A 16,747-nucleotide genomic window follows, 5' to 3' on the forward strand; every position below is an offset into this window, starting at 1 on the left:
GTAAGAGTGTCTTTCATCAAGGACAGATGGGCATTTAGGTCAGTACCATGAGTGTATTATGGTGACAGGGCAGTTGCAGCACTTGGGTTCAACTACAAGACCCACACTACCGGTTTCGATCGCCCACGATTTTGTGGCCACAGTGACTGGAGTAATGGTTTTGTGAGCACTGGAGGAGGGAGTTTTAAATATATATTGTATTGTGGAAATGAGGGGTGACAAAAGTTCAGAAAATTTATATTCTGTTCCTCCTTATTCACAGGAATGTCAACAAGTATTTTCCAAGCATTTTGATTTTCTTCGTCATGTCCGTGAGGTTTGTACAGAGGTGAGCCAGGGTAACAAGCCTACTGTCTCGAGGGGAGGTAATTTCAAGTGCCAAGAACCAGGTTGTAGTCATCTCTCATTTTACCAGGTCTGTGTAACTAAAACATTTTCATTGTTTATTTATATATTATACTCATTACCTAACAAATGTACAGTTTATCTCTTGCTTGGCTCTGTTTATCACTGATTTTGTTTGTCTGTTGGTACCCATTAATCCATAATAATGAAACTGTCTATGCCATTTTAATTGTTAATTGGGCTAGTTGATTACTAGGCACCAGTAAATTTTGGTCTGATTCAATCAAATATCAAGGTAAGTGTAAATGTACAAATTAGAATTTCTTCAAGTATTGCTTCAAAGTTCAAACTATGAGTACATACTGATATTTTGTCCATAACATATTGGTATTTTGTTTATAGATTGTGTGGCTAAAATATATGGAAGACAAAATGTAGACCTTCCTTCAGTAGATGTGTTAGTATTTAGAAGTGGTGAAAGAAGATGGGAAGGATGAAGTAATGAATGTGAGAATTTTTAATTTAAGAGGCAGATGTATTTGATTCCAATCAAGGCACACCCAGGAAAATGTGGCAAAGGATAATGATGAGGATTAAATTTCAAGGTTATTGTTAATCTGGATCATGGTGTTGTATTAGATGGTAATATATACGGATGATTCATATGTATTAATTGAGTCTTTCAATGGTTTTGGAATCATATGTTTCAAAATTTACCTCCTTAGATTTAGATACCCAACTGGATGTAGGTGCAGATGTTTGGGTTTGTAGAACTGTTAAATATTTTGGTGAAGTACTGTACAGTAGGAGGATTTTGATATTGAATGTAAGGTAGTCAGTTTCTGTATTTTTAAAAGAAAGGGGTAATCATGATGTGATATTAGCTTGTATGAAGATGTACTAGAAATTTTCAGTGAAATCAGAGAATTTGAGACTACAGTATATATAAATAAGTTGGCAATAAGGAAGAATTTAAAAATAGGGTGGACATGTCAGACATAGTAACCATTCACCAATTCTTAAAGTGGAATGTTCGGAGAATTTTCCAGATGATCTTAGGTTATGATTAAGAAAATAAAGGAATGCTGTAATCTAAATGGATGAATCCAGGAAAATCAAATATGGAGTTGAGGAAATGTATTAAGTGTTATTAATGTGGATGTAGAAAAATCTAAGTGAGTGGTCCCTCGATTAACAAACGATTCAATTAGAGAAATTTCGGTTAACGAATTAGCTCCCATAAGGATTTTCAGTTCCATTAACGACAGCCTTGCGAGAAACACGTTTTGTTGTGCGCATCAGCTGATTGGCTAGTCCGCCAATACAGTAATTGGTTCTATGTTTACATTCGTTTCCAGTGCGGTAAATATCAAGAAAGTTGTGCTCTTGAATATTTTTGCATTTTTTATATTAAAGTTATTGGTCATTCTGAAATTTAGTTAACATATTGATAATATATACAGTACAGGGAACAATTGTTGTGTGCCCTTGAGTTGATCGAATCACCCACCAACGCTTCTCAGTTTAACTTTGTTTACAGTGGAGTGAACATCGAGTTTGTTGGTCTCTTGAATATTTTTGCATTTTTAGATTTAAATTATTGTTCATTCTGAAATTGTTAACATATTGATAATATACAGTGCAGAAATTATTATGAAACATGAAGAAGGCATTAGAACCAATGCACTCTGTAAAGAATATGGCATGTCATCATCGACTGCCTCTACAATCAGCTGTTTGATATGCAAACAAAGCTGCCGGGAAAATGACATACACACTTCAAAGTAAGTTAAAATACAGTATTCCAATGTTTTTTTATTACCGGTATACAGTACTTCGTATGTATACTTTTTCTTTGAGTTGGAACCAATTGCCCAATATCCCATTGAAATAATTGATTCAATTCACAAAATTTTCGGTTAACAAACCACCTCTGTGGAACCTCTGTGTTCATTAATCGATGGACCACTGTAGTCATCTGACTTGAAGAAACTCAATGAATGACATCCATATGTCTTGTAGATATGAAACCTTTGTAAGTTGTAACTCGCCGGGCCTACAGGTACCCTACTGGAATACTGATATTCATTTTCAATTTACACCAAGGTTGAATGAGGGCTGTGTGGTAATGTTCATTATATAGACACTGTCCTGACTAGGGCTAGAATATGGCAACCTTGATCTCCAAGGCCAGCATTTTTCCTTTTTGGATAATTCTTATTCATGAAAGAGAGATGGTGAGGTAATAAGACTTGAGTAGTGCCAAGGAAGTTCTCCAAGGTTGAGATCAGTTTGTTTATATAATCTCCATTTACAGAGATATATTTTGAAGACTCGTTGCTCATAGTTATTTTATATTTTATTTTGTACAGGTAAAACTTCTTTTTAAGCACATGGAAGAAGTTCACAATATTATTGTGCCAAGAGAATTCAAAACTTTTAAAAACCTAGACCTTTTCTACCAATGGCTGACGGGGGAAGAGAAGAAGTATAATGTCCGCTACATAAGAGACACAACTCGCATTGAGAAAAATGATATGAAGCTCATCCAGATGGTGTGTCATAGATTCCACACAGCTAAAGTTAGTATTGTTTACTGTACTTATATTAACAAGTTTAAATTACTCTTTATTGGAATCATCTTCCGTCTACTGTATATTTCTGTTGAAGCACTTTTGTACTTAATTCATTCTCAGCTCTATGTCTTTACTTTTTTTGAGACTAGATGCTTCTAGCTAGAACTGTGCATCAATCCATAGGGTAGGAGTTGATGAGTAATAAGAGACACTGCAGTTTGCTGAAGGGTTATCAGTACAGAGGTAAGAGCAGTAGACAGATATTGTGCTCAATGCATTGACTGGTAAGACTATGTTAATATTGTTTATTACTCTTCCGGTTGTTTAGGTTGTGCAGTAGTTTGCCAGGGTTGGACAATACAAGGATACAAAGTATGGATAATTAATATAAATAACAAATAAGGAGAATATACATACAGTATACAGGTACTCCCCGACTTACGACGGGGTTAGGGACCGACATCCAGGTCGTAAGTCGAAATGGTCGTAAGTCGGAAATGCTTAAATAACACATAGAAAATAGAAAATTTGGGTCTCTTTTTCTTCTCAGCACCACAAAACACCCACTTTTAAGCTTGGCAGCCATTTTAAAATGATTTACAGATGAAAATTTTGTCTGTGTACTGACTTTGGGACTCAAAAATACATAATTTGACCACATTTTGGTACGACTGAGGCGGTCGTAAGTGCGGGTGGACGCAAGTCGAGTCGGTCGTAAGTCGGGGACTACCTGTATACATGTACACCTGGCTTACTGTTAGAGAATGCTGGAAGTCATTGCTATACTGTACAGTAAAACCCCTATAAATTGAAATAATAGGATCTCTACCCCTTTTGAATTATGAGGAACATCATCTCCTGAGGGAAAACCAACAAAACAGCGGTACCTCTCCGTTATCTGCCCCAATCAAAATTTAAACATTTCTAAGTACAGTACCAGATTTAGGGTTATCAGACATAATGGCTCAAACACTGGGCAATGGTGGAAAAACAAGTGGAAGAAGCTTATGTGGTAGACCGTAGACGTGCACTCCTTGAATGACTAACGTGAACTGACCGACATACGTATACATAGTTGTCTACAGTGAGGCAGACGGATGTATCCAATGGCGACATGTGCATCATACATATTCGTAAATGTCTCTCATAATTCAAAATCATACCAACTATTACGAAAATTGTAACATATATTTCGTAATATTTCAAAATGTTTCGTACAGTATTTTGAAAATTTTCCAATTATTACGAAATTTGTAACATATTTTGTAACAGTAAACCCCATTATCTGCCTCAGTGCATGAGGCATAGATATTGGCTGGTGTAGGAGTGAGGAGCTCCTTGAGAAGTTCAAACTAAAACACAAGATAAGATTGGACCAATTTAGTCAGATACTGGCGAGCTAATGGATAACGACGGAGAAATGAGCAATAATCTGAACAGATATTTTTCAAGTTTTCTCCACAGAAAATTTAAACATGATACCTGAGGCACCGACTATATACAGAGGTAGTAAAGAAAATAGATCAAGCGAGTTAGTTGTGACTAGGAATGATGTTAATAAACAAATAGACAAATTAAAGCTTCATAAGTCACCAGGTCCCAATGAGATATGTACCAAAGTATTAAAAGAAAGTAAGAAAGAACTTAGTATGCCCTTTGCAAATTTGTTTAACATGTCATTAAAAATGGGAGTAGTACCAGAATCCTGGAGGATAGCAAACCGATTTTCAAGAAGGGAGATAGATCACTATCCTCTAACTACCGTCCAATCAGTTTAACATCAATTGAAGGCAAATTGTTGGAAGCAATATTTTCATACTATTCAAAATCACCTGGAGAAGCACAAATTGATCAATGACTCCCAACATGGCTTCCCAAATGGGCGTGCATGTCTGACAAATCTATCATCATTCTTTTCAATTGTTTTCGAATCAATGGATGACAGACACGATTATGATGTGGTAAACCTCGACTTTAGCAAAGCCTTCGACAGAGTCCCCTACGAAAGACTAATACGAAAAGTGGAGGCTCATGTAATTGGAGGAGATTTTCTAAAATGGATTAGGGTGTGGTAACTAGACAAGAAACAGCGAGTAAGCATTAACAGCACTAAATCCAATTAGGGTAACGTTACTAGTGGAGTACCTCAAGGCTCGGTACTTGGACCATTACTATTTATTATATACATAACGACATAGGCAGTAACATAAGCAAATTTGCTGACGACACTAAAATAGGGCGTGTAATTAAATCTGACAAGGACTCGGCAAAACTACAGGAAGGTCTAAAAAAAAATTTTGCATGGTCTGAAAAATGGCAGATGAAATTTAATGTGGACAAATGTAAAGTACTTAGTTTAGGAGATGTAAACAGAGAAACCAGATATCAGATGGACAATGTTGTTATAGAGAAATCCGACTGTGAGAAAGACTAGGAATCTTAACCAAGACAACTATGTGTATTTGCTCGAAAGAAGTCTAACAAAGTACTTGGGTTCATACAAAGGAGTGTTAGTTACAAGACTAGCGAGGTTATCCTAAAACCATATCTTGCTCTTGTGAGACCTCACTTGGATAACGCGGTTTAGTTATGCTCACCTTACTACAGAATGGATATAGAAACCTTAGAAGAATTCAGAGGAGAATGACAGACTAATCCTGGGCATTAGGAACCTTGAGTACAGAGACAGGTGAAAGCATCTTAATTTGCACTCGAGAGAGAGACGTAGAATGAGGGGTGATATGATTGAGGTGTATAAATGGAAGTCAGGGTTAAACAAAGGTGATATAACAAAGGTACTCAATCTTTCCAACCAGGAACGAACTTGTAGCAATGGTTTTAAATTAGACAAATTTAGATTTAGGTGCAAGATAGGTAAAAATTGTTTTGGAAATAGAGTAGTGGATGAATGGAGCAAGTTAGCAAACATCATCATTAACTTGAATACGCTGGATAGCTTCAAATATAGGTTGGATGGATATACTGTAAGAGCGATAGGGGTTAGGTGTGAACGGGACTGCTCAGTATGGGCCAATAGTCCTGCTGCAGTTTCTTCCATTCTTATGTTCTTACGAGTGATTTCAAATTAGAGGAGTATGAATTATGGGGTTTTTACTGTAACTCAAAATGCTTGCAAAATTGTATAATCTGCTTCTAGAAAATGTTGAGCTCCATGCAAGGGTAGGTTGATTTGGGGGCGCTGTAGTAGACATATCACAAGCTACACTTCAATTCCCATTGATTTTAAATTGAGATTTCATATTTTTCTTTTTTTTTTCTTTTTTTTAAGAGCAGAATGAATTACTAGAGATAAAATTTTAACCAAATGTAACCTAGCCCCTTCATAATTCAGCAAGAAAATGTTTACATGCAAGAAATATTTATAAATTTTATATGTATTTAGTTAAAAAGTGATAATCTGATTTTACAGATTGATCAGTCAAAAGAGAAGAAAGAAGGTGAAACTGAAGGTGACTCCCCCAGTAAACAAAAACGAAGATGGTTTGTTAGGATACAAAGGTCAAGCAACTGCCATGCTCGTATTCACCTAAAAGTGCAATATAATCCTGCAACTCAGGACTATGATGGAGAAACACAAATGGTATACTACCCTCAGCACACTCACAATGAGGTGGACCATCCACAGGACCTTATGAATCGCATCATGGAGAGGCATGCGAGAGACAAATCAAATTACTTATCAAGAAATGGTAACCGCAAGAGGCTCAAACAAATTGGCTCACAGCTGTCACGAGGGGCTCTTAGCAAAACCAAAGGAAATAATAGTGATGAGGGACTAGAAGAATTATTAGTTGCAGCAGGAGGGAACACTGGAGTTTCTGGTCAACATGTTGTAACAGGAGGGACACTGAAACTTGAGGAAGGTGCTGCCCTGACTGTAGATCAGTATATGAAAGAGTTTTGTCAAACACAGTTAGAAGGGGAGGTTGATGGAACATCATTAGTAGTTTCAACCAGTGGAGCTACTGGAGCAACATCCACTGTCCGTCAAGCTACAAGACAACATGAGACATCTGCTGTCCTTATGGAAGGTGATGAAGCAGCTTTGGAAACTTCCACAATGTTTGTAGACAGTGATAGTCAGTCAGCAGTGTTGGTTGAGAGTGGGGAGCCTGGAACATATGTAGTTCAAGATAGGATGATGAGTGTCTCCCAAGGAGAATCTACTCAGAAAGAGGAAGATACAGAAGAATATGTTCTGCCAGCGGATGAAGCAGAGTGGACCAAGTTGTTTGATGTTTTACGCCTCAGGTTGATGACATCAGAACTCAGTGAACAAGAAAAAGGAGATGGGGAAGGTCTCTTGTCTTATCAAAATGTTATATCATATTTGTCCCTGGCAGAGCAAGTTACAATATTCCAACAGCTCTGCCTGTTAACTAACACTGCTATTGAAACTGCTGATTAAATAAGGCCTTATTTCATCACATTTAGTCAAGTGACATATTTTAATAAATATGCATCAAAATCCATTTATTTATATTTATTATTATTATTTTCATTATTATTATTATTATTATTATTATTATTATTTTTTTTTTTACTTTTTAGAAAATAGTCGTGTACAAATGTGAAGAATACAAAAACATTAAACTTTTAACTTTCGTTAAAGATGTATGTCATTGAAATATCCTGGTTTTTATGTATTTATTTATATTTTTATTCTGTTGAATAGCTCAAGTTTTAAACAACTTGAATTTGCACAAAATTGTAAATATATCTAGTCAATAATATTTTATTTCCATTTCAATTCTGTATACCTAAATGACATATGGCCTTTTTGCATTGAATTGCTAACTGGCTATGAAATGTATATATATCTAATATTTTTTTATGCATCCATCATCAGTCAAGACTTGTTCATTTAGGTGTTGAAGTGGAAATGATTTAATAAATTGACGGTTATATACCTTGTCATATGTAAATATCACTTATGACGATTACACTTGTTCTTCAGTAATAATGAGCAAAATGGCTGTGTTGATATAGAAAGAAGGGTCTTGTAAATGTATAATAGGCTCAATATTACTGATTTAGTCACAATGTTATGGTGATATAAATATCATGTTAATAATATGAGCATTGTTATGCCCATTTATTAAAGAAGAATGGGAGATTTTTACCCAAAAATATATGATGGATATTCCCAGTATCTTAATTATGACATCTACTGTTTGTTAGTAAGAAATAGTCATTCATAATTCCAAACTTTATTTATGTTGAGCATGGTCAGAATAGGCCAGAATCATTTTTTTTTCTTCCTCCTTCCACAGTTCTTCTCAAAAATACTGTTTTTCACTTAATGACTGAAACAGGAGAAGTCCTAGTGAATCAGAGTACCTGATACCTGTGCTCTTGTATTCCAAGTGCTGAGCTTCTTGCTTGGTTGCTTTTGTGTATAGTTGTAAAGGAAACAAACATATTTGCCTGTCAAGTACCTGCAAAAGAAATATTAAACCCACAGTTTTGTTTGATATTCCTAGCAAAACAGGGAGGTGTCGGTATGTATATAGAAAATTATGTAGAATACTATCACAAGGAGAGGATTTGGGCTTAACTAAATTATTCTCGCTACCAGGCCAAGCTGTCTCCCTTGTACAGGTATAGTGAAACATGACAAATAAGTCGGCCAGCAGCAAGACATAAAGTTTAGCAATGTAACTGAGATTTACTAATTGTTAGTAACTAGTTACTGTATAGCTAAGCTTCTAGGAGAGTTCTACTGCACTGAATGACAGCTGCAGTCATATACTGTACTGTATATTAATCATCATTAGCATCATTTTACAGCCATTTTCTATGCTTGCATGGGTTAAGAGTAGTTACCTGATGGCAGCTCTCCATGGTGCAGGTCCTCCCCATGTCATTTTTGGACTACCCCTGGTTCTCCTCTCCTCTACAATTAGGTTCATGCACCCAATTGGCTTCATCCATTCTCTCCACATGCCCAAACCACCTCAGCCTGTCTCAATGCAGGACTCTGCCATTGCCAATACTCTACTCTCAATACCCAGCTGCCCTCTTGGCTCGGAATGGCCTCTTGCCTTTCAGTGTCGCATTACACATCCACCTCACCATTTTAATTTCAGCTTGTTCAAGTCTCCTTTTGTCATCCTCTTTAAATGTCCATATTCCCCTGCCATATAACATCACACTTCTCACATCATCTGTATACAGTATATTCCTTTAATGTGGAGGGAAGGTCCTCTTGCCATCAATAAAGGCAGCAGCTTCCTAACTTTCCCCCAGCCACTTCTGACTCTTGCAAATAGGAAGTTTCAGTACCCCCACTGGCACTGATCATGTCACCCAGGAAACAGAACTCATCGACACAGTCCGGGGACACATCCCCAATGTTGAGTTTCTCTAGACTTGCTGTGAATACATGGTTACCTGCACCTACAGCTCACTTATTCAGCAACATCCCAGAGTCTGCCATCTACTCCACTGCACCTATTGTGTACCCACCTTCCACACTTGTTGCACATTATTTAGTTACTGCCAACACCTTTCTTGTAGAATGCACATGTCCATTTTCCACTTTCCACTTGGGGTCCCTCACCCACACCACTAGTCAATAAAGTACTGATGTTTTCACCACATTTACTCTGGTCCTTTGCCTCTATTCCATCCTTTCCTTTTCTTAAATATACTGTCTATTCAGTATCGTATTGTAAAGAGTACATGTATAACATTAGGTTTTGCTTTTAATTCTTATGAAGTGTAGCCTTCTGTCGGTGTAGTTACTTCTGGTACAGTACTAAGAAGTAAACCTTGAAAAGCAGCAAACGTCAATTGATGTTAGCTATAGGGATGGTGGCCAACATCAATGAATGTTTAATGTTCCTTGCCTTTCAGTTTTTATGCATATTGGGGCTAATTAGGGAATCCTCACTCGCCATTTAAGGGTTAAAGAAGCCAACATTCACAAGCAGATGCAACATGTCTCCTCGTTCAGTTCCATATGACTTGTTAAGAACTTTAATTTGCCAAAAATGCAAAATTTTAAAGTTTCTTGATCTCTTGACTCATAAAATGGCATAATTGAGTAGGGCCTAAAGTAAGGTATATTTCTGCCAATTTGAATCACAAATAGTATTCTTATGACAAAATAGCAGCTAAGAATGTATATGTTTAGCAAATTTTGATTCTGGTGATATTGCCTGAAGATGTAAATAAAATTATTTCCATAAAGAGACTGAGAGACAACTTTCTGTTCTAACAGGCTTAAGACTTAATCCATTGTAGTAGTGATCAAATGCCCAAAATGCTGGATTTAATCATAAATCAACAGGTAATAGTAGTATTAACAGTGTAACATATGTTCCAACATCATGGAAATTTACTTCTCAGTGAAACTATATGTGAAAAGACTAGGTTTATATTGATAGTGCAATGAGGTTCTCGGATCATTATGAAAAAAGAAAGAAAAAGTGAATATTAATAACATTAGCTACTGTATTGTAATTCTGCATGGTCTCTTGAAATATGCCAGAGACTGCCAATTGATTAAGAAAGTCCACACTCAACAGAGGGACTACAAGACCAACCCCCCAAACATATCACTTACAAAATGGAAATACAATGTTTATCATTGCTCAATTTTACCAAAGAGAAACAATCGATGTACATTTATGGCTTAATGCCCTTTGTTAGGCAGCTCTTATAACAAAGCTTTTTAAGTTGTGGGATCAGGATGGTAAAACCTTGAATTTAATGATTGGGACTGGGCTAATGATTATCCATCCTTACCATCAAAACGATTAGCCTAAAAAGGAAGATCGGGAGTGAAGATTGCCCTCTAGGGGAAAATCTTTTAGAGCCGAGACAACTTAACCAGAACACATCACACCACAGCGGATGGGTTGCCATTTTATATTCTTGGACTGGCGCTCCTAATTTTGCCTTGACCAATGATCTGGAGAGAGATGTGCCAAGGCCACCAAGAAGAGAAGGCCTGGGTCTCCCTCTCAAATCTGATGATGACGTCGTAAATGAAGGGCGACAGCGCCAGTCGCTTAACCACGTGAGAGTGGAGGAGCTAATCAGTCTGCTTTTATTTTCATTTCCCTTTTTATGGACTGGATTTCATCAAAGGTAAGACTTGGATGTGTCAATCTTCTTGTGTAGGAAGGGAAGAGATGATCATGTGGGGTACGTTATGTTTGGTTCACACCCAGGATGGGATGGAGAAAGGAAACTCACAATGTGCTCTCTGTATACATGTTGTATTGGATGTACAATGCAGCTTGGTGCTGGGAAGTGGCAGCGTGGTTACAAGCGTGATGTAGAGAGAGCTGGTTGGTGAGGGGGCTCAGAGGAGGACAGCTTGTGGGTCGCCATGCTCGCCGGCGGGAGCGAGGGCCGCCAGGCAGCGGTGGAGGAGGTGGTGGTGTTGCTGGCTGCGGCTGTAGCTAGAAAAAGAGAGAGGTCACCACGAGGTCAGGTCTTTTATAGCAGAGGTAGGCGTGGGTAGATAGTTGACCCCCGCTCCGTGGGCGGCGCTGGTTGACCTAGACCACGAGGCATATACTGTGGAATTCGCGGGGTCGGCTACTCAGCGACAAACAGCGTTTGTAGGGGAGAAATCCACTACAACCATAGATCCGAATTCATTAATTTAGAGTACAGGATAGTTAAATGATGAATATAATTGACTGCATGTTTTTCGTTGTTATGCCATTGTTAGCTTTCGGTAGCTCACAAACAGTGATGTATTGGATAGATTTACATATAATATATCAAATTCCAAACGTATATAAATGGTTTCAAAGATATTACACGGGTTTAAGTAAGTACTAGTATTTGTTTTCATTGAGTATGAACACGTGTTGTTTATACCATATATGCACCAGACATGATTATTAATCAAATAATAATATTCCATGGCAATAATTATGTAATCATAATCAAATCATAATATTTGTTACTGAAAATTATATTATTATAGTTTTTTTTTATTGGGCACTCCCCTACATCCTTGTGTAAGGTGAAGCGCAGAAGCGTTTACAGCGCCCAACAGGGAAGCATGCTAAGTTCATGTTTGCCTTTATGTCTCATGAGTTAAGGGCGTAGAAGCCTGAAGAGTCAGTGGTTTATGTCATCAAGTTATTGGAAGCTCCAACAATTTGTCCCTGAATACGAATTCGCAACTTTCGATTTACACCAGGTACCTACTTTACTGCTCGGTGAACAGTGACTAATGGGGGCTAGCAAGTATGTCCAAACAACTTCCACCGGCCCGGGAATCGAACCCGTGACATCTTGCTTGCGAAGGCAAGAGCGGTACCACTCTACCACCAGCACCCCCATTATCATATTCTAATAAAAATAATTTTTTGGGAAATAATCATAATCAAATCATATGAAACATTTAAAGAGTAAAAATCAATTTTTAAAATATGATTATTGTATCCTAATTGCAACTTATATACTGCATACACAGATGAAAATCAATATGTTATGTTGTGTTCAGAGACGGAGTAAGTAGTATTATTTTAATTTAGTACCCTGTAGTAGCCCATGTCAATTTTAATGGTTCCCCATTGGTACTGAAGCTAATACTATAATCACCCTTAAAAAGGCTTTCATTAAATTGATAATTGATTTAACAATTTTAAATAAAATGTTAGTACCGATGTTATTAATAGTATGTTACGTTTTCTGTCTAATGAGCATGTTGTCACTGCATCCATCATTTTCCCCCAAGCTCACGTAGGTAGGTATGTACAGTCAGGAAAGATGTTGCCTTACATACAGTCTATTTGATTTTGTAAATGAGACCAGAGGTTGATTTATTTATTTGATTTGCATTACTTCAATTGCAAAACCAAATTATGAACATAATGTAATAAACATTAAATTAATAAATAAATTTGTACAAATGATTCAATGCAGCAGAAATAACTTGATGACTGTACTAGGCACTAACAGTTTTGGTAATTATAATGGTGATAAGAATGTGAATATGAATTATTTATAGAATACATTGATGTTTTCTTTATAGCTAATTCAGTGTTGATTGCATGTATAATCATGAATCAGAAAGTAGACTACTGTGCTATATTTAGTCAATATAATTCCTTCAACGATATATTAAGAATGTTACAGCCATAAACCACAGTTTACGTAAATATGATTCGGAGCAAGAGAGCGAGCGAGCGCAGTCTGACCCCAAGTGACGTCAACAAACCCACACCCATGTCTTCTTCTTGGTGGCCTTGGATGTGCCTTCTCCATTTCTCATCACATCATTATTCAGACAATTTAAATGTTTTTCCTCGACCTTAAAGCACATACAGGAGTTTAGTAGGTGGAGTGGCCTACAGTTCCAGATGTTATCACTTAGGTTAGTTGAGAATTTTATCATTGTTTATGTCATATTGTAATGCTTGTTTGAGTGTTGCTCCAACCTTATGTATGTAGTGGGCTTGGTTTCTCCAGTGTCTGTGACTTGATTCCATGGTCTGGTGCATCAGTCCACATTATCAAGTGGTTTAGCTTTATTTGGGTAGGGCTTACCCTTATTTGGGTGGATTGTGGTGTGAGCCAAATATGGTTTCACGAAAGCCACATTTTGGTTTGGTGACGAGGGACTCTTGGATGAGTAAAATTTTAGCTTCGGTCATCCCTGTATTTAAATATCTAAACTATGTTTTTCCAACAGTTTGTAACGTGGGGTCCGACTAATTACCCAAATGTACCCAAACGTAGCCGCAATGAAGTCAAATAATGGTCCTACATGAATAAATCGGACTGCCAATCACTTCTCGACTAGTATTTGGTGTCACGAACTCACAAAAAATTGGTAAACTTAATTTAATTTGAGTTAATAGATCGAGTGCATGTACCTAACCTGACCTAACACAACACAACACAACTCAGATTAAATTAAGTTTACCAATTTTTTGTGACTTTATGACACCAAATAATAATCGAGAAGTGATTCACAGCCCGATTTATTCATGTAGGACCATTATTTGACTTCATTGCGGCTAAATTTTGCTACATTTGGGTACATTTGAGTACATTTGGGTAATTAGTCGGACCGAACCAACTTAACCTAGCCACAGAACTCAGGAACTACAGTATATCTAACCGAACCTAAATTCCTAAGATTCCCCGGATGACCAAAACTAAAATAATACCCCTTGGATGAGCTCTTTTTGGGTCTGACATATCTGCATATAAAATTCCCAGTTCTGCAATCTCCAGGGGAATACTGTGTGCTTCCTTACAATTTATGAACACATATCACAGTGAAATAATTCAAGGGCCATGCTAACTGCCTTGGACAGGTTTTATAGGTAAGAGTGTGCTCTCCATCCACATATAACTTAGGCAGTGGATATTTTGCCGTAACCGGCTAAATTCCTACTAACGCTATTTTACCAAGAGTGTGCTCTGATTGACTAATCGCCTATTACCGGCGAACGTGAGAACTATATTTGACCGTGACTCTGGCGGCATTTGGCATTTCACCATGAGTCGATCATTGTGTAACTAAAAACATACCAAACCATATTTCTGTTGTGCATGGAAACTAATAACAAAAATACTGTAGTGGTAAAGATTCGTTTGGTCAAACATGGAATTTCATATTCATATAGGGAGAAAGAAAAATATTCTATTAAGTTTCCGGCGCAAATTTATATTTTTTGAGTATTTTAACCAATAAGACCTTCTCAATTACTAACAATATTGGTTGTTCAGAGTGGGCAGTAGAGAGAAAATGTTGGGAAAAAAAAAGCTTTGAAAAACCTTACGTCTGAGGAGACCAGTGCCACCAGAAGGAGTTGTTCAATTTTTTTCATTTTTTTACAAAGATGTTCTTATTTATAAAATAGGCGACGTTTACTAGAACCTAACAGAACCTGACCTAACCAACCAAAGAAAAATACCTAACTTCCTAGCCTTGGGGTGGAAACCCCCCCCCCCTCCCCATCATATTAAACAAAAAGTACTTATTCAATCAAAGCGCGCTCACAGTAAAATAACATTATTAGGAAATTAGCCGGTCACAGCAGAATATCCACTGCCGCACTGCGTATAAAACTTACAACTCTTAAAAGTATGGTTTTCATCTGTTGTTATAAAACTACACCATGCAGCATCATGTTTTTTTTTTATCCATTCCTTCGCACAGAAAAAAATATACTGGGAATAGTGTCACTTGTATGCATTTCTATTTTGGTTATTTCAAACGGGAGTTTACTTCCTTTTCACAACATCAAGGATAATATGGTATTCCTAATTTCCTATTGAGTTAAAAGCTCAATTGATTGACTAGTGTACTTCAACAAAGAACTGCCATCAAAGTAAGATAAACAGTTCCACTTCCAACCCCTTTACTGCGACTTCCACAGTTTTTTTTTTATTGGGCACTCCCCTACATCCTTGTGTAAGGTGAAGCGCAGAAGCGTTTACAGCGCCCAACAGGGAAGCATGCTAAGTTCATGCTTGCCTTTATGTCTCATGAGTTAAGGGCGTAGAAGCCTGAAGAGTCAGTGGTTTATGTCATCAAGTTATTGGAAGCTCCAACAATTTGTCCCTGAATACGAATTCACAACTTTCGACTTACAGCAGGTACCTACTTTACTGCTAGTGAACAGGGACGAAGGGGACTAGGAAGAGTGTCCAAACAACTTCTGCTGGCCCGGGAAGACGTCCACACTATAATTTTATACAGGCTACTGCCGGTTTTTTTATTCAGCTTAGGGGAAACCTCTAGCAGCCAGGGGGTTAAAATGGTCATAACAAAATACCATTGTCTCTTATTAGTTTGACTTTTTAGTGAAATTATCCTTATACAGTAAATGTACTTGAAATAGCATGTCATTTTATACTTGCAATTGATTTCTAATTTTTTTTGAGAAATATTAAAAAAAAACTACTTTGTTTGTGATTCTTGATTAGGCTAATATTTTACAGAGGGAATCAATTTCCAAATTTCGTTTATTATTATTATTATTATTATTATTATTATTATTATTATTATTGTTGTTGTTGCTGTTGTAAAAGTTATTTTAAGGTTAGATAATACACAGAATGGTGAGAAGGAAGTTTATTTTGATTTGTAATTGGCTGCTGATCACGATGAAGCTGAAAGTGGATTATCTCTCATATACAGAAATGATACATAAAGTGTAAGCTGGAAGAGGCTGCACATGCTGACATAGCAATTTATTAGACAACACAACTATTTAACAGTGTAGGTTGCAACTGGTAACACCATAATAATTACACTCATATTAAATATTATTTCTGAATTAAATAGGAACATAAACTCTTTATGTTATCATTTAAAAAAGGATATGCATTAAATATATCTAGAAATCTCCGGTTCAACTAGTAAGTATATTCACAAAGCAAATCTGAATTATACAAAAAATAATTTACCTGTACTAGTGAATGAAGTGCTCCCCAAGAAACATAACACAAGGCAAGGCTATAGGTACTGTATACTGACATATGGCAGCTGAATTTCTTGGCCTTTGTCGCCAGTTTGGAAGGAATTTAGGACAAAAGTTGGCATCTTCCGTTACTTGCATGAATTTATATTTTTTCTTCAGCTTTTACACACACCCACACACGACAGGTTGAGATACATATACTGTATAACAAATAACTAAAGGTTTGGTGTAATGAGTAATACATATGTTTTAAAATTGTCAAATAAGATTAAAACTTCGTGATGAAGTCATTTTTATTTTTATTTACTAGTTTACGGTACAGTAGGTAAGAGGCCCTGGTGTACACGATTGTTTGATTAATAAAATTAAGCCTTGTGACAGAAATAAGACGTG

General features: G+C 36.8%; 1 protein-coding gene across 2 annotated transcripts in view; it reads left to right on the top strand.

Annotated features, from left to right (window-relative positions):
- The window catches only part of LOC121873322, a 60,305-nt gene extending 51,902 nt beyond the window's left edge, over positions 1 to 8,403 (top strand). For both annotated transcript variants that reach the window (XM_042376837.1, XM_042376839.1), the window contains exons 12-14: positions 263 to 415; positions 2,718 to 2,927; positions 6,352 to 8,403. In XM_042376837.1, coding sequence (XP_042232771.1) covers positions 263 to 415; positions 2,718 to 2,927; positions 6,352 to 7,350 — 1,362 coding nt within the window. In that variant the 3' untranslated portion in view covers positions 7,351 to 8,403. The remainder of the gene's footprint in view (positions 1 to 262; positions 416 to 2,717; positions 2,928 to 6,351) is intronic.
- The last annotated feature ends 8,344 nt before the right edge of the window (positions 8,404 to 16,747 follow it).

This window comes from Homarus americanus, unplaced genomic scaffold, assembly GCF_018991925.1.
Source record: "Homarus americanus isolate GMGI-L3 unplaced genomic scaffold, GMGI_Hamer_2.0 scaffold32929, whole genome shotgun sequence".
In the NCBI taxonomy this organism is placed as follows: domain Eukaryota; kingdom Metazoa; phylum Arthropoda; class Malacostraca; order Decapoda; family Nephropidae; genus Homarus; species Homarus americanus.